This window comes from Mangifera indica, chromosome 13 (assembly GCF_011075055.1).
Source record: "Mangifera indica cultivar Alphonso chromosome 13, CATAS_Mindica_2.1, whole genome shotgun sequence".
In the NCBI taxonomy this organism is placed as follows: Eukaryota; Viridiplantae; Streptophyta; class Magnoliopsida; order Sapindales; family Anacardiaceae; genus Mangifera; species Mangifera indica.
This window is the reverse complement of record NC_058149.1, coordinates 6,679,431-6,698,254: the sequence shown is the minus strand read 5'-3', so window position 1 is coordinate 6,698,254 and position 18,824 is coordinate 6,679,431. Positions and strand designations below refer to the sequence as shown.

The 18,824-nt window shown below is 35.0% G+C and overlaps 1 protein-coding gene across 3 annotated transcripts in view; it reads left to right on the top strand.

Annotated features, from left to right (window-relative positions):
* The window catches only part of LOC123194482 (calcium-transporting ATPase 8, plasma membrane-type-like), a 31,610-nt gene extending 18,669 nt beyond the window's left edge, over positions 1 to 12,941 (top strand). For all 3 annotated transcript variants that reach the window (XM_044607699.1, XM_044607698.1, XM_044607697.1), the window contains exons 27-34: positions 10,387 to 10,524; positions 10,619 to 10,719; positions 11,281 to 11,326; positions 11,452 to 11,586; positions 12,077 to 12,184; positions 12,261 to 12,352; positions 12,541 to 12,623; positions 12,723 to 12,941. In XM_044607699.1, coding sequence (XP_044463634.1) covers positions 10,387 to 10,524; positions 10,619 to 10,719; positions 11,281 to 11,326; positions 11,452 to 11,586; positions 12,077 to 12,184; positions 12,261 to 12,352; positions 12,541 to 12,623; positions 12,723 to 12,733 — 714 coding nt within the window. In that variant the 3' untranslated portion in view covers positions 12,734 to 12,941. The remainder of the gene's footprint in view (positions 1 to 10,386; positions 10,525 to 10,618; positions 10,720 to 11,280; positions 11,327 to 11,451; positions 11,587 to 12,076; positions 12,185 to 12,260; positions 12,353 to 12,540; positions 12,624 to 12,722) is intronic.
* The last annotated feature ends 5,883 nt before the right edge of the window (positions 12,942 to 18,824 follow it).

Genomic DNA, 18,824 nt, shown 5'->3' with positions numbered 1-18,824 from the left:
TTTAAAAGCTGATTAAGTAGACCGAATTGGTTTAAAAAATTTATACAAGAAATTAATAAAGTATTGAACTTATTTTCAAAAAACTTGAAAAAAAAAATAAAGTAGGATAATTCTTTGAAATTTGGTTCAAAAGCAATTAATTGAAAATTCAGTGCGATTAATTAATATTTTTGGTTTGGTTCAAAATTGGTTTATCTTTAAACCGGTTTGGTTTTGGTTTATGATTTTTTTTGGATGGAAAATCTGGTTTGGTTTGAAATATTGTCAATCCAGTTTGGTTAATCGGTTTTGAGGACCCTTAAACATTATCAAATTATTGGGTAATGGATATGCAAATTATTGGATAGTGGATAGAGGAACATCTAATAATATGATTGGGGTTATGGTGAGAATGGTAAACTAAGTGTGATGGATATTTGAAGGTGCCAATGGCAGATGTTTAAGCATCCTTAATTGTAAGAAAGGGGAGAATTTCCTTGCCAAATCTCACATTGAACTTAGTTTTGCATGTTTCAAAACTAAAATGCAATCTTTTTTCGGTTAGTTGGCTAGTCAAGTATATGATTTGTATAGTAACTTCCTTTTCTTCTTACCTTGTGTTTTAGGACCAATCTTTAGTAAGAACGATTGACAGTGCTAAGGAAATATATGATCTCTATTACTTAACAAGTGAAGTTCACCTAAGGAATAAGTTTCCCAATAAAATGTCCTTTTTAGCTATCTCTAATTTAGAGATAATACTTTGTTATAAACGACTTAGTCACCCCTGTTGTCCATATCATAGTTGTCAAAGGCACGCCTCAAGCATGTTTAAGCGATACTTTACTTGAGTCGATGATCACATCGCCTTGAGTATGCTCAAGGCAACCAATGGTTCAAAGGCGATCGCTTTTAGCGTTTTTGCGACTTCTTAAGAGAAGCTTTAGGCATCGAAAAAGCTCATTTTATTATCACCTAGGTTATCCACAACTAGATTATAGGGTTATCGACAAATTTTAGATAGTTTTTGGCGTAGTTTCAGGTTTTTAGGCATGTTTTGGGCAATTTTCAGTATGATATGAGGGTTATTGGTAATTTTTAAAGTCTTCAGTGAGGTTAAAGGTTGTGGAAGAGATCACTAACAAGTTCTAAGGTTTCCAAGAGATTGTCGGCGAGAGATTGTCGGCGAGTTCTAGAGTTGCCAAAGAGGTTGTCAAAGAGATTTAAGATCGTCAGATAAGTTCACTGATTCCTTATAGATGGTTGTTAAAGAAATCTAGGCATAATAACTAATTGTTGTTAGATCTGAGATTGTTGATATAGTTGTCGGTCAATTTTTTATTGTTGATGTAGTGACAAATAATTTTAATTTAATAGAAATAAAATAAAAATTAATAAAAATTTTTAATCGCCTTTGGTAAAAAAGTGACACCTTCACTTTGCCTTTTTTGCTTAGGCGATAGGATCTTTTATTGCCTTTTGACGCTTTTCTCCATGACAACTACGGTTCATATTTGAAATCACTGTATCCACATTTATTTATCAACAAAGAGAAATTTTCTTTTCTATGTAATTTTTGCATACTTGTTGATCAATATTGTAGCCATTATCCAATTTGATTCATGCATATAAAACTTTTGAACCTTTTTCATTTGATCCATACTAATATTTGGGGTAGCCATTATCTGATTCATGCATATACAACTTTTGAACTTTTTTCATTTGATCCATAATGATATTTGGGGTCCCGTGAGAGCATCAAACTAATTAGGATATGTTGGGTTTTATTTAATAAAAAGAAAAATCCAAAGTTAGCACCATTTTCAAAACCTTTCACAAAATGGTTTTGAATGTCTTTCAAATACCCATCCATGTTCTCAGAGTTGACAATGGTATATTTCTCACATAACCTTATTGAATACCTAACTTATGGTATCTTCCATCAAAGCATTTATGCTTCCACATGCTAGCAAAATGGAATTGTTGAAAGGCAAAACTGTCACCTTCTTGAAATTGCTCATTCTGTGATGAATTCTAGCTTTGTCTCTCAATTCTATTAGGTGACATTGTTTTTACAATTTAAGGTGCATCAATTTTGAACCCCTCAACATGTTATGTTAATCCTTTATGCTCATGTTTGGATGGTAAATTCTTCCCCACCAAAAGCATTTAGGTGCATTGCCTATTTCCATAACTATAATCCCCATCACTAGAAGTTTTAATGATCATTAAAATGAATATTTATTGGTATTCACTAACACAACATTTGTAAAATTTGTGAGTTTGGATGTCTCTTTTATTGAAGATAAATCCAGTTATCCTAATACTTTTCTTTAGGAGGAGAAAGCAAGTGAAGAGTCACATTCGGACCCTGCAATATCATTATTGATTTCTCTTCCATTTTCAAGGCAAGAATCCTCTATTACACACTTAATTGATGGGATTGAATATTCACTTTGAGCCAAATAAAACCATATGTTAGGATCGCAAGTGTAAGGTTTGGGACTTGGATCTCATATTGAAAAGTATGGACAACTAGTGTGAAGTTTATATGGCCTTGGGATCTCCCATCTTAATAGTTAACTTTTAAGGTGTGGTTTTCCTAAGGTTCATATTATTTGGTATCAAAGTTATCATCATGTCTCCCAGTTACAATAATGCTATGCTGGTGGTGACGTTGATATTGCAGTGCTTGTAGTGTTTAGCTAGGGCTAGTAGGGAGCTAGTGCATAGCTAGCCCGCGAGGTCTCCAGGGTTGCAGAGTGTGGTGGTATGTTAGGATCCCAAGTACAAGGTATGAGAGTTGGATCCCATATTGAAAAGTATGGGTAACTAGTGTGAGGTTTACATGACATTGGGCTCTCTCATCTCAATAGCTTTTTTTTTAGGTGTGATTTTCTTAAGGCTCGTATCATCATATCTACTATGATTGAACCTTCACTTGAACCAATGATTGACCAAGAGGAAAGATTTGATAATGAGAAATCAATTGTAGTTTACTCCAATAGACATAAACTAGTTCCTGAGCACTACTAGACATTTGAACCAAAGAAAAAGCCTTGAGGAGGAATTATTGATAATAGTTGATGTGGATCCTCCCATTGCTCTTATAAAATGGGTGGAATCTTGGACTAAACACCCGTTTTCTAATTTTGTAATACATTTTTTATTGTTTGCCAATTTAGAACATTTACTTCTATAGTTGGAGTAAATACACCTATGGATGTTCATGAAGCCTTGAAAAATTCAAAATGGAGTGTTGTATTTCATGTAAGAAATGAGAACTTGATTGACAATGGGTAGCTTTGCCCTAAAATAAAAAGATTGTAAGGTGCAAATAAGTGTTCACAGTTAAATTCAAATCTGATGGCAACATTGTACAATACAAAGCAAGGTTGGTAGCATAGGGGATTGATTATGAAGAGACTTTAGCTTTTATGGCAAAAATAAATTCTATTTAAGTATTCTTATCTATTGTAGTTGACCTCAATTAGGATCTGATACAACTTGATATTAAAATTGTTTTCCTGATGGTAATATTGAGGGAAAAATATATATGAATATGTTAGAGCTTGTGTTTATGTGAAGAAAAGAAGCACAAATGGCAGGGTTGGAAGATCACTAGGTGTCGCTCATCCAATAAGTCAACTTGCAGCAAAAAGCACTCAACCTGCAAGGGAACATGCAGCATAGTAGAGGCCAACAAATTAGGATATGCAGTTAGAGTGTGGGACTATCAAGATATTTCATGATGAGGTGACAAAGTTGGATTGGGAAGGTAGTGTGGTGTGATTAAAAGAGACTTGGAGTGGAAAAGAAGAGTAGGAGAAAATATTGTTGAATGTGATAAGGGGGAGAGCTAGCCTTTCTGAAGCTGGAAGATTAGTTTAAGCATTTTCTAGGTTTGGTTTTATGCTCTGTATTTTGTCAAGTTTATGTGCTGAGAAATTATTGGAAGCAGAGTGGTGGTAAGAGATCTTTTTGATGTAAATGGTTATTCTCTTTCAATAAATCTCTAATACATAATATTTCTATTACATTGAGTTCCTTTATTACAACATTTACATTCATTTACATAATCCTCTTTAACAACTCAAACAATATAATACTACAATCATCCGTAAATTCCTCAGCAACATCTACAAAAGACTTCCAGGCAATAGTAGCTTATTAGATATTGCCCTAGCTACTCATCAACTGGTATCAGAGCATAACTAGAATGGAGTCTAGGGTGGATAAGATTGAGGCAACCACGACTATAGTAAAGGGAAGGATGGAGGAAATGAGGACAAAATTAGGAGAAAGGAATTAGAAATGGCCAAAGGACTTATTCCTTCCTCCCCCCCCCCCCCCCCAAAGTATGTTGTCTTCCCAAGTTTTCCTACTTTAATTTTGAAAATTCCATATAGTCACCCATAGACGGTTAAAATTAACTAAGTTCATTAGTTATATCATTTTCCTCCCCTAAACCCTAAAAAATAACAATTTTTTCTTAACCTAAGTTTTCAAAAATAGCATTTTCCTTCCTTAGGGTTTCCAAACTTTTAGATCAATTTTTCCGACGACGAAAAACTTCTTTGACGATATTTAGGCAATATCTCTTCCCTTTCGTGCGTCCTTCTTCTAACTCGGTGTGGTGTCGTCTTCGTCTGAGAACGAAGACAACTCGTTCTCATCTCTGACGAAGATGAATTATCTTTGTTAAGAGACGAAGAGTCTTTGTCGACAAAGACCTTGTTTTTGTTCTCTGACAAAGACGACATTGCATCGAATCAAAAGAAGTACTATTGGAAGGAGGATGTGCTGGAGGGAAAAGACGTTGTCTAGAGATGGTCGGAAAAGCTCTTCGTTGTCAGAAAAATTATCTGAAAGTTTGAGAACCAGGAGGGAAAATTATTGTTTTTGAAAACTTCGGTTGGGAAAGTTGTTAGTTTTTAAGGTTTAGGGAAGGAAATGAAATCAAATTTAAGTTTATTTTTAATATTAAATATAAAATGACAATTTTGCCCTTAAAACTAACAGACTTAACCACTCATTGATGAGTAAATACAATTTTCAAAATTAACAGAAGGGAAACTTGAGAAAACAACGTACTTTGAGTGGGAATAAGTCCTTTGGCCATTAGAAATGGGTGCAAGAAGGGTTAATATGGACAATCGAATGAAAAGTTTGGAGGCCAATGTGGCAATCATGAAAGGTTACCTTTGTGACCTAAAGGAAACGGTGGTAGGTCGAGAAGGTGACAGGGGCAAGACTCCGGTAGGCCATGAACTATTGCTTTTATACTCACCACCTGAGAGGGAAACTATGGTACCTCCTCCGACGAGGAACGAAAAGGACCTTGGGGGAGGAAGAAGCAACTACTTGTGAACGAGGAGGGGAGGAAGTAACCATCGCCACTTGTAGAGACACCTATCATCACCTTAACTTATTGGTGTTAGAAGGGGAAGACACCATTAATGGGCTATTCAAGGTGGAGAGATATCTGAACTTTAATCACCTAGCTAACGGAAAACGTCTTACAGTAGTGGAAGTATGCATAGAAGGGGCGGCCTTGACTTGGTTCTAATGGACAGAGAAGTGCTAAATTTTTAGCGGTTGGGAGGAGTTTAAGAATGAATTGCTGAAACAGTTCTAGTCTATCAACGATAAAACACTCTACAAAGAACTGATGTCAATTTGCCAAACAGATTTTGTTTGAGATTTTCACTGGTAATTCAAACTATTGTTTGTGGTTGTCGGTGGGGTCGTTGAAGAAACGCTCACCATTCTATCATGACTGGCTTGACGGACGACACGAAAGTGAAAATGTTTGCGTTGCGTTCACTTGAGGAGATGATGGAGAAGGCAAAGCAGGTGGAGGAGAAAAACGTAATTATTGATATGAAATATGGGTTTCAACCCCCTCGGCCTAATCTTAGAAACCTAACAACCCATGGAGCCTGAGCCCAATGCACTATTAGCCAGCTCGTTCTAATAACCATCAACCTACATCCATTCATCTTATCCATTAACCGGCCTAATCATAATATTTGTACCCAAACCCACCACAATTCCAACCTAACCACCAAATTATACAAATATTTTTCAAACACCAATTAACAAAAACATCCAACACTCGATCGCATCATCTTTCCTTAGGGCACCAACAAGCACCATTGCCTCGACCTCAAATCCGTATAAGGAGAATAATTTTCGACGCCTCTCTGATAAAGAATACTGTGCAAAGGTGGAAAATGGTCTATGTTTTCATTGCAATAAGAGATATATGTTGGGACATCAGTTGATTTTGGCAACTGCGAATAATGATAAGCTGTGAAAAGGAGGTTGAGGGAGATTGAGAGGAAGAATTAGAGGAGTCAACAGAAGGAAGAGAGTTGGAAGCGAGTTTGAATGCCCAGTCGTTAATGAAGATCAACTTCCCAAAAACCATGAAGTTTGTTGCAGATTTAGAAGGGAGACAGGTAGTAATTCTACTAGACAGTGGGGTTATCCACAACTTCATTTCTAATAGAGTGGTGGCTAAACTGAAGCATCGGGTGAGACACACAAATTTTGCCATCATATTAGGTGATGACAGAAAAATCGAGGAGGTGGGTAGATGCAAAAAAATGGAGTTAAAGTTTCAAGGTATCTGTATCGTTCAAAATTTCTTCCTATTTTGCTTGGAAGGTATTGACATAATATTGAGAATTGATTGGTTGAATAGACTTGGGGAGGTAAAATTGAATTGGAAAGAACAAATCATGGGGTTTGAATGGCAAGGAGAACGAGTGGAAATACGGGGAGATCTGTCGTTGTCTTGACTTGAAGTGTCAGTCCTTGCTTTGTTGAAATCTGTGGGTGAAAGAGGTGATGGGTTTTGGCTAAATATGAGAGAGGTTATAGAGGATCGAAGAACAATAATGTGAAGACACGTCTTGAGTTAGACCCCATTGAATGAGTTTGGAGATCTTTTCAGAGAACGCCACGAGCATCCTCCCAAGAAGGAGCGAGACCACACCATTCATTTATTGGAAGGCGCACAACCACAGAATGCTCGCCCCTATAGATACCCTCATTTGTTGTATAAGAGAAGATTAGTTTTGCTAAAAACTTTTAGGTTCATTTCCCAACTTCTAAGAGAATTTTACTTATTTTCCTATTATGGTCATTTCGGATTTTTTAAAACTTACAAAAGGATTGCTTTGGTTCTCCATTGGAATGGTATGAAGGTTGATGTTAAACAATTCATGGCTGAATGTGAGATTTGCTAGCGAGTGAAATATGAGGCGACATCTTCGATGGGCTTGCTACAACCCTTTCCTTGTATCCGTGCAAATTTAGGAGGATTTGTCAATGGACTTCGTAATGGGGCTATCGAGAGTGAAAGGGACGAACTCCATTTTTGTGGTGGTGGATCGATTAACCAAATACAGTCATTTTATGGTTGTGAGGCACACCCTTTGATAGTGAAAGAGATAATGAGAATTTTTGTTAAAGAAGTGGTGCGTTTACATGGCTTCCCTCGCACGATTGTGACAAATTGAGACTGAATATTTATGAGTCACTTTTGGTTAGAGTTGTTTAGAGATGCAGGAATCCCCCTAAAATTTAGTTTGGCTTACCACCCTAAAATCAACGAACAAATCAAGGTTGTGAACCAAACTTTGGAGATTTATTTTAGATGTTATTGCTTTGAACAGCAGAAAACTTGGGTGAAATGGCTGCCATGGCAAAGTATTGGTACGACACAACGTATCACGGGCTTACTAAAATGACGCCTTTCAAAGTGGTGTATAAGAGGGATCCACCGCCCTTTCTAAGGTTAATTGAGGAGAGCTCAAGGGTGGAAGAAGTAAATACTATGATTGAGGAGAGAAATAAAATTTTAGATAATTTCAAGGATAATTTGTACAAGGCTTAAGAGCGCATGAAACAGCTAGCCGACAAGCATCGAAGGAAAATAAAGTTTGAGATCGGCGATCATGTCTATTTGAAGTTGCAGCCTTATTGCTTTTGTTTCCTAGCCTCTCGTCCAAATGAGAAATTGAGTCCTCGATTTTATGGACCGTATGAAATAGAAGAAAAAATTGGCAAAGTTGCATATAGACCAAAACTACTAGGAACAATAAAATTCACCCTATTTTTCATGTTTCACAACTAAAAAGATGTGTGGGGTCAAACATGTCAAGTCAGCTGTTGCCGAGTCACCTTAGTGAAGAGGCAGAATTGGTTGTTCAACTGGAGGAGGTGGTGAATTTTAGGTACTCTCCGCGGGACAACCTAGAGCTGTTAATAAATGGGAAGGGTTAGCTAAACATGACAATACATGGGAGGCATATAGCAACATGAAACAACTCTATCCCCAATTTCTCCTTGAGGACAAGGTGCCTTTGGATGAGAGGTGAAATGTTAGAGCTTGTGTTTATGTGAGGAAAAAATGAAGCACAGATGGCAGGGCTGGAAGATCACCAGATGGCACCCATCCAACCAGTCAACTTGCAACACAAAGCACTTAACCTGCAGGGGAACATGCAGCGCAGCAAAGGCCAACAGATCAAGATATGCAGTTAGAATGTGGGACCATCAAGATATCCCAGGATGAGGTGGCAAAGCTGGATTGGGAAGGCAGTGGAAATGGTGTGATTAAAAGAGACCTGGAGTGGAAAAGAAGAGTAGGAAAAAATATTGTTGCATGGGATGAGGGAGAGAGCCAGCCTCTCTGAAGCTTGAAGATTAGTTTAAGCATTTTCTGAGTTTGGTTTTGTGTTCTGTATTTTGTCAAGTTTATGTGCTGAGAAATTATTGTAAGTGGAGTGGTATTGAGAGTTCCTTTTGATGTAAACACTTTATTCCATTTCAGTAAATCTCCAATACATGATATTTCTGTTACATTGAGTTCCTTTATTACAACGGTTACATTCATTTACATAATCCCCTTTAACAACTCAAACAATATAATACTACAATCATCCGTATATTCCCCAGCAGCATCTGCAGAAGACTTCCAGGCAGTAGCAGCTCATCAGATATTTCTCCAAGTACTCATCAGAATATGCCACCTGGATTTGAAGAAAAAGAGAATATTGGGAGAGTGTGCAAATTAAAGAAATCACTTTATGATTTTAAACAGTCACCCACGGTGTAGTTCACAAGATTTGATACAACTCTTACCGAACTAGGATATCAAACATAACTTATTTATAAAAATCAATTCTAGTGGGAAGAGATTTGTATTAATCGTCTATGTCAGTGATATTATAATTCTAGATGAACCTCAAACAACAGTTGGAGGTAGAATTCAAAATTAAATAGGCTAGACTCTATTCAATACTTTCTTAGTATGGAGATAGAGGAGCAAAGAAGGGATTTTTATTTCTCAAAGGAAATATACACTTGACCTCCTAAATGAAACATGAATGTTAGTGTGTAAACCTGCAAGTACACCTTTGAACAGAAATTGGAGGTGTAAAAATGGTGATGCTCTGGTAGATAAAGGGAGATACCAAAGATTGATCAATAGACTTATCTATTTATCTCTTGCTCGACCTGATCTTGCTTGTGTAGTTAGTGTGGTAAGTCAATAAATGCATTCTCCTAACACACGTTAATGCAACTATGCATATTCTAAGATACTCAAAAGGGACTCTTAGGAAGATGTTGTTACCAAAGAGAGAGCAGAGAGATAGTTGGCTTCACTGACATATATTGGGCTAGTTTACTAGAAGATAGCCGCTCCACCTCAGATTTTTGTATAAAATTATGGGGTAATTTAGTAACTTAGCAACACTAAAGCAGTCAGTGGTTGCTCAAAGTAGTGTTGAGGCTGAGTTTAGGGCAATTGTTGAAGGAATTTGTGAGTTGATCTGCTTAGATACAACCCTCGAGGACTTACAACTATTGATGAGCAATCCTCCTATTTTTTGTAATGATAACAAATCTGGTATTAGTATAGTGCATAACCTAGTTCAATATGATCGAATGAAGCATGGAAGAATAGACAACAAATCTTATTAAGAGAGAAATTGAAGGAGAAATCAAGCTAACTTATATTCCATCCACAGCGCACTAAGATGACATTTTGACCAAAGTCATGCTAAAACCTGCTATTGAATCATTAATACGCTAGGTAGGAATGGTTGACACTTATTAACCAGTTTTGAGGGGAGTGTTAGAAGATTTGATTTATTTTAATTTTAGAAAATATTGATTTAATATATTAAGAAGAGAATAATTGTAATATTGTATTTTCTTTTTGTTTCTTTGATTTATTTCCTTTTTGTACCTATTGTATTTTCTTAATTTCTGTAGCATTTTTGTTTAAATTTCCTTGATGGATGAAAAGAAAAGTGTGGACGAAATTATTCAAACCGGAAACCTTTGTTTCAACATTATTTAAACAACTTACCTCTTTGTTAAATTTAGGTTGTGCGATGGGGCCGGTCTGTATATGCAAATATCCAGAAATTCATCCAGTTTCAGCTTACCGTTAATGTTGCAGCTCTTGTTATTAATTTTGTGGCTGCAGTTTCTTCTGGTGATGTTCCCCTAAATGCAGTACAGGTTTGTTTTTCTTCTATTAGGCAAATACACTCTCACTGAACAAGTGTCTGCAAGCATGGGCTTATTGTTTCTCTTTTATATTCTCTTTGCTCAGCTTCTTTGGGTCAATCTGATCATGGACACGCTTGGAGCCCTAGCATTGGCTACTGAACCACCAACAGATCACCTGATGCACCGGCCCCCAGTTGGTCGAAGGTAGGATACTGATGACTGTTGGAGAACCGATTTTCTGTTTAAAGTGAATTCATGTTTGTTTAAGGGAAATATTAGGGTTGTTTGGGAAGAATATATCATGAATTTAGGATAAACAGGTGGAAAACTATTTTTAAACTTACAGAAACTGGTTTAGTTTTCTCTATATGTGAAATTTAGATGTAATTTATGTTGTCAGACAGGGGGGGAATAATGGGAGGAAATAAAGAGAGGGAAAGAACAATGGGAAGAAAGGAGAGAAATTATGCATCAAAGATAACCGTATCATAAATGACAATCCAATCTTCAGCTTTATATTCCTGAGCCCTATATTAACAGCTGTTATGTCTTGAGGCTCTTTAGGGTAATAACTATATTGTAAATTTTCATCAATGATTGTTTGATTTGGCTTGGGATGACATGGATGAAACAAATTAAACATATTTTAAATTTTAATTTGTATTTAATATATAATTGGTTTTGGCGATATCGGCCGATAACTGGAATTTTCCTTCGGTGTGTTGAATCCTATTGTGTACTAATGGAATCCTGCATATTTTCCAGAGAACCACTTATAACTAACATAATGTGGAGGAACCTCATAATACAGGTATGCATATTTGTGAGATAATAAATATTTTATTGTTATAGCAAAGAAAATTTTGAGGTAGTTAATAGTGCATATCTGCAACTTTTATATAACAAATAATGTCAATGGTGTCCTGGAACTTTCAGGCTGTCTATCAATTGAGTGTTCTGCTTGTACTAAACTTCAAAGGAAAGAGTTTACTTAATCTGGAGCATGATGACAGCGGCCATGCTAATAAAGTGAAAAATACACTGATATTCAATTCTTTCGTCCTTTGTCAGGTAAAGTCACAACTCCAATGCTATCGACAGGAATTTATTTTTCTTTTCAACCTTGAGGCTTTTTTTCATACCTTAATGTTTTGATTGAGATTGGATGGTTAAACATTTTGTTTTTCACCCGAAGATCAAGGGTTTGAAGCCCCTTGAGGCCACTTGGTCAAAGGTTTCTTATTACCAAGGTATGAGGTTTTGGTAGTATAGAACTGAGTGAACTTGTAAGGTACGAGACCTTTGGGTGGCAAAAAGAGTAAAAAATTTAATTACTTTTATTTTATTGGGTTTCTAAGAATTTCATATCCCAGGTATTTAGATAGCCCAGCCGGTAATTACTCTCAAAAATCTAGATTTGCTTTCATTGCTTGATAGTGATCCTAATTATCTGATTACACGTGTGGTTGCTTCAGTATGGCAGCAATACTGTAACTCTCTTCTTCTGCTATAAGATATTGCTGAAAACTCATAACAAAAGAGATAATGGTTTGGAATGCAGATCTTTAATGAATTTAATGCCCGGAAGCCAGATGAAAAGAATATTTTCAGTGGAATTATGAAAAACCACCTTTTCATGGGGATAGTGGCCTTAACCATTGTACTTCAGGTGAGACTTATTAAATTTAGTTTGTTGTCTTTTTGGGGTTTATAGGTGCACATGACAATCTTTTTGTTGTATGCAGATAATTATCGTTGAGTTTCTTGGGAAGTTTACAAAAACTGTCAGGCTCAACTGGAAGCACTGGATCATCTCAGTTGTTATTGGCTTCATCAGGTTATTAGAGCATCCTGTTTAGCAATCTGTGCTTTATAAAATTCTTTATCCATGGCTTATATCCCCTTGAATGTTTTTAGGAAAATTTTAAAGTAGATCAACTTACATGAAGTTGCAATGTGCAATTAGTTTATTATCATCAATTCGCTTTGTAACTAATGGGAAGCTCATTTCTTTTATCTTTCCAGTTGGCCCCTTGCCTTTATTGGGAAGTTTATTCCTGTACCAGCCACTCCAATCAGTAACTTATTCAAAAGGAGAAATCCCCCTTGTAAGAACCCTGCTTTTTGCTGTTAGCCTATTTGTAACAACTAAATGTTGTAGTGATGTACTAATGGTTTGGTTTATTCTTCCTTTACCTGTTGTGCAGCAATCAACTAAAAGTAGTATTACAAGTCTGGATGAAACCTTATTTCCCTTTTTGTACACTGGTGGGCATAGATTTTACGGATTTTCAGATACTTATTCACAAGCGTTGTAATTAGTTTTTGTTTGTTTGTTTGTTTTTCATTTACTAAGATTGTTTATATTTCTAACAACTATAGTTGGTGAGATAAGTACTTAAATACAATGCCAACGAGGTTTTTTTCAAGTTATAGTACTGCAAATTGGTGCTTAAATACTTGAAACGGTATTTCAGGCTGAGTCTGCAACCTTCTATTATTGGTTGCTGCTACTCACGTACATTTCAAATCTCTGATCAACAATTATTTTGCTCGCTCATGCTTCCCATTTAGGAAGATCTTGCCTCGAGTTAGTTTGATGTAAATAGTATTGTCATGCAGTTTCAGATAAATGCAGCAAAGTCTTTTTACTTTCTAAATTGAGTGGCAAATCTCGGAAATTCAATCTTCAAAATTTAAAAAAGTGGCAAGACAAGGGCTTAATTTATGTAGATATCACATATAGAGGTTCATTAGCTTTGCTTCAACACAGGACAGGATTTTGCAAGTAGTTATTGGCATTGTCAGGAACCGGTGGTTAATGTGGTCAGTCAAGAGGGGATACAAAATTATACTGAGAATGGAAACAAGGGTATATCAAAAGGAAATAGGGCAAACAGTGGCTCTCTGAATCAGTAATTCATCAAACAACTAAAAGAGACAGTGCAAGGTATGCCACATCTGATAGATCCGTGCCAAGTGAAATTATGTGCCGAAGCAACTCCCTTGGGAATGTTCGAGCCACATGCAACAAATAATCCCCGAGTATGGTCCTCTTTGTACCGATGTAGTAGTTGAGTCAATTGCTACCATATGCAAGAAAGTATGCCCAAACCTAAATGTGTACTTCGAGCTAATCCATAACCATTGCGATTGGCATGCTAAACCACTAATCCCAACTACGCAGAAGCTCTCATTTCCTTGAGGAATGCCTAGTTGATTACGTCACAAGCCCAAGAGACTTGGATACCCATGACTTATCACAATGATGCATTGATCATTCTTGATGACGAGTTTACAACCTGCAAAAATGTTATATCAAATCTGTACTCTATCAAATGGCGTCAGAGATCTGGAAAGTAAATCCTATGGGGAAACTGTCATTTTTTAAAACTTAGGTTGGGAGAAACTTTTAGTTTTGAAAGTTTAAGAGGGCAAAAAGAGATGAAATTTTAAGGGGTTAGGGTTCCATTAATTTTAACTGCTTATAACTGGGTATTTGAGATTTTCAAAGTTAAAGAGGGAAACTTAAAAAAGCAGCATACCTTGGGTGGGAAATAGTTCTTTGGCCCATAAAAAATAGTATTAAATATAATAAAATCTTTTAGAATAATGTTGAGGGGACTTATAACCTCAACACATGAAATTTACCACTATCTTTTAGTAAAATCATTCAACATGATAAAGTCATACCATATTAGTTGTGTTATTGATTAGAAAATACTGCTTAATTAATTATCTTATGTGTTCACGACCAAGTTACACATTGATCCACTTGTCATATAAACCAATTTAAAGGCAGTCATCATACATACATAAGTACAAACATATACAATAATAGATTAATAAATTTTCATTTTATTATTAATAAAATATGATACATTGTTTGGATGAAATTATAAAATAGCTTTTGACAATTGACTTTAGAGCACCTACTGCAATAGTATGCATGCTACATGTTTTCCATAACATTTAGGGTGTTTGAGTTTTATAAAGGACTTATTCCTTTAGCCTTGTGTGTGGGACTTGACCCTACGAATTTTACAAATTTTATGAATATCTATAAAAACATATTTTTTCTCATGAGTATGATGTTTTTATGAGGATTCTTGCAAGACAGAACCCATAAGATTTTTCATGCACACGCTCGCAGTAGGGCAAGGTTACAATGTGATATTATGATAGTGAACTCATGTTTTGCGAGCATAGAAATAGAGACTTTTTTTGGGTTTTCAAAGCACTAGTAACTGATAGTGTAACAAAATTAAAATTTATAAAATAGACAATCCTAAAAACCTAGGCTAGGAATCTCATTTTGAACATACAATTCATGAGCATGCCATTAACATACATAATGTGTTGATAGAACTTATATTTGCATTAGATGGCTTGTGGCAAGAGACGACACTATCTAACCTTCAAGAGGTGGCATCTTGGTGTTCACACGAAACACGAACTTGATTGGAGGTTTATTTAGTCATGAGAAGCTATTAGGGCTCTGTGATTAAATAAATATATGTTTGGAAGGAGAGTGACGACTAGGATTTATGAAAATAATTCACTCTCTCTTATTTCTCACGAATACGCGTTTATTTATAATATTATGACGCCTGGAATGGTCAGCATTTTAACATAGAATGGTCATTCTTTTCCTTGTGGTAGCACATGACCAACACTCACCATGCATGATAGTGCATGGTCAAGGAAAAGTAAAACTAGCAATTTTCAATCCTATTGGACAAGCTGAGTCTATCACGAGCCCATCTTCATTTCCAAACACTAGGATTATTATTAAATAACCCTAGTCTTTGAGTTCGAATAAACTTTTATATGTATGTGACCCTATAAACTCTCCATTGAGCCAATAGTACTTAGATTCAGATTGAATCTAGGTCTAGACCAAGATTAACTTTTAGTAAGATATCATGGTCTCCTAGTCAATAGAGTGTCATAGACATCTCTTAAACCTTTAAAATATTATGGTTATGTGCAGTTCAATTATTTCATCAATCAATATCTCTTGAGACTGAGACATAAAAGTGAGTCTATCTCAGTGACTCCTTGATATGAATTAATACACTTTAATGACTAATATGGATTAGACTATGACCTAATCCCACTGTGGCCATAAATTTAAGTGGTCATAAATACCTTTTAGTATTCTCAGGTGAGATATATCTTTCATGCTCAAGAGTGAAAAATCTTTTATCAATCAACCATAGTCTCTATATATCTCACGATATGGTCAATCATTACTTTTATGATTACCTCAATTATGATAACACATTGGATATCATCAAACCATACCAATCTTTACACAAGATGGTTTGACGACCTTGAGTCAAAAGATCACATGCAGTCATGGTGTTTAGATTATTCATTTCATAAACATTGAAACAACCATTCATATGAAAATCATCTAGTCGGCTTAATCCAATGAACATGTCTACAATGTGCACCAATATGTTGTACTAAGTTGTCTACGAAAAACTTCGACATATAAGAACTGTTACCATCTTTTGATAGAGTTGTTCAATATTATATTAATCTCATCATCATTACTAGTGCCATTGGTCATAGTAATGTTGAGATTATGGATATTTCTAAAATAACCATTTAATGTCTGCATAGGGTTCTTATGATTAGTTGTTTGATCCCCTTATCATAGGTCTACCATCATAAAGGCATTTTATTTATTCGATCATATTATTGAGATGTATATTAATTGAATAATAATATATCTTTTATTAATAAATGATATAATTATAACTACAAATGTCAAATGCTATTGACGTTAGGGCACTTACCCCAATAACTACAAAAGTATATGTTATTCACATAGGTAGGGTATCAAATCCTTACCTTAATCTAGTTCGATCGACATAAGAAGTGAAAAAACGTTTTTAGAAAATGTTTTGTAAATGTTTTCATGGGTTTTGAATGTTTTTAGAATCCATTGCATTTCATTTCATCAGGGTTAAGGATATTAGAAAATATCCAAGATGACAAGAGCTATGTGAAAACTGATATGCGAGCTAAAAGAAAAGGAAGGCTAAGTATAATAAGATAAATCAAAGAAACCTAGATAGTTATATTAAGTGTTTGTCACTCATTCTTTCCCTTTTTATGTTTTGCAAGTAAGAGATGAATATACTAGCGACAGTAATGATGTCAACTGAAAGTTGCATGTTATATGCTTAAGTTTTTAATTAATGATATATGATATTTCTGCTTAAAATTGATGAGTGCATAATTTAAAGAAGTTAACTCTTTCTCTTCGTATGCATATTCTTTATGGAAGGTATCCATCTAGAGAAAGGTGTTATAATTTCTCTCCCACACTTTGATGAAATGACAATCTCTACTATTTAAGTTTGAAATGTCTATTTTTTTTAGTCATTTGTCAAATATTAATTTTAATAGTTAAAGGATCTTTTTGCCGCTTTTTTGGATATTTACATCTTTGTATTTTCATCATTTAGTATAATATAATAAGGTTAGTATCATTTACATCCCTAATAGTACAACCAAATTATATTTTTACCCTAACTATTTTATATTTTTCCTTTTTCCTCCTCATCTTTCATTTTTTTCACCTAAAGAAATTACATGTTTAGTCACGTCATTAGGTTCCTCCCCAACATGCTTACTGGCAATTTCTTAGAGGAAATTCCTTTTCTCATCATTTTTATCCGCACCATATTTCTATCCATGAATTCAACTAGCCAACTGACTATGATGTCATGCTTCAAAACATTGACATGAAAAAGCTAAATGACTACATGTCTTTGCACAAACACCTCCGATCCAAGCCAAAAGACTTCATTGTCTATAATCCTAGTCATTGGCTCCCTCACTCTTGCTTAAATGACTGCTTCTATAAAACAAAACTATTCTCCGTTCAATTTGATTATAAACATTGCAACATGGTTTTACAAAAACCACTCCTCTTTTTGCACCACTAGGTTACTACAACATTTTAAAAATACCAAAAGAAGAACAACTACTTTCACCATTTCTTTTGTTTTATAAAAGAAAAAACAAACTATCTAGAACAATAATTTAACATAAGTGAATGAGATCACCCTTAAAGATAAGCATATTCATATCTTAGCTGCTCACAAGGCTAAGAAGTTGGCATGAAGAAATCTGAGAGATTTACTTATCTTGTTGTTTTTGCGATGTCTAGTTTTGAAATTGCTTATGTGGCTATCATAGGTTTTGTTGGCAAATGGAGGTAAAATACTTAATTTATTTTTTGTTGGTGCTGCTATGAGTTCCATGTTCCCTTTTTGTTTCATACATCTTGATAATTCTGGTGAAAATTATTGGTTTACAACTAGAATTGCATTTGTTCACTATTTTGAACAACATCATAGGCAATATCTTTAAGAAAAGAAACGATTTTGAATGCAATGAAGATGAGCTTGAAGACCTTTAAGAAATGTTAAGAGAAGGATGTGACCTCTTTGGCTCTTTCAACATGTGTGATTATCTTTCATGGATAAGTTTATCTTATGTCCCTTTTTGTATTATTGAACATTGCTTGAAACTCGTCCCTCGAGTTAGTCAATTAGTTAAGTTAATAATCAGTGAACACTGACTCAATGATTTAAGGAAAATGTGTGATAATAGAGATTTTGTCGATGTTTTTCCCCTTTTAAATGGTCATAAAAAGTTACAAGAAGATTCATTAAAAAACAAAGCTCTTCAATGACAAATGTAGGCAAGAAACAATAGATTTGAGCAAAATCTAGAAAATTCAAATTGAGTTGATGATGTAATGAGCAAGGACAATGGTAGCAAGAAGTTATGCATAAGATTGAGATGATGATCACAACAAAGGGCCCAATCACTAAGAGTGAATAATAATTTTTTAAATTTTCAGTAGATAAGCATTATTTAGCTTACAGAAAAGCTGAAGGACATTTAGTCTTTACCCTAACCTTATAAAAAAAAGGGAAATTAAAATAATTGCCCCAAAGATAAGGGGGCTAAACAAAATTTCCCCTACATTTGACCATTTAACAAAATTGCCCCAAAATTGTGAAGAGATGAAAATGTCCCTCAGAAATTTCGAATTCTCGTTTTCGCGCACTCGGTAACTTCAATTTTCTCTAACGATTTTTGCAACGTTTTCAGCAACGAAGATGGACAAAAAGGTTAGTAAAACAACCCTTGTCATCGCTTTGTGCATTTCGGTTCATGATTTGAGCTATTTGATGTGAAATTTGGGTGTTTAGTGTTAGGGTTCCGATTTGAAATTTTTGACAAAAATGCTTGATTTTCGTGGTGATTTTGATAAATAT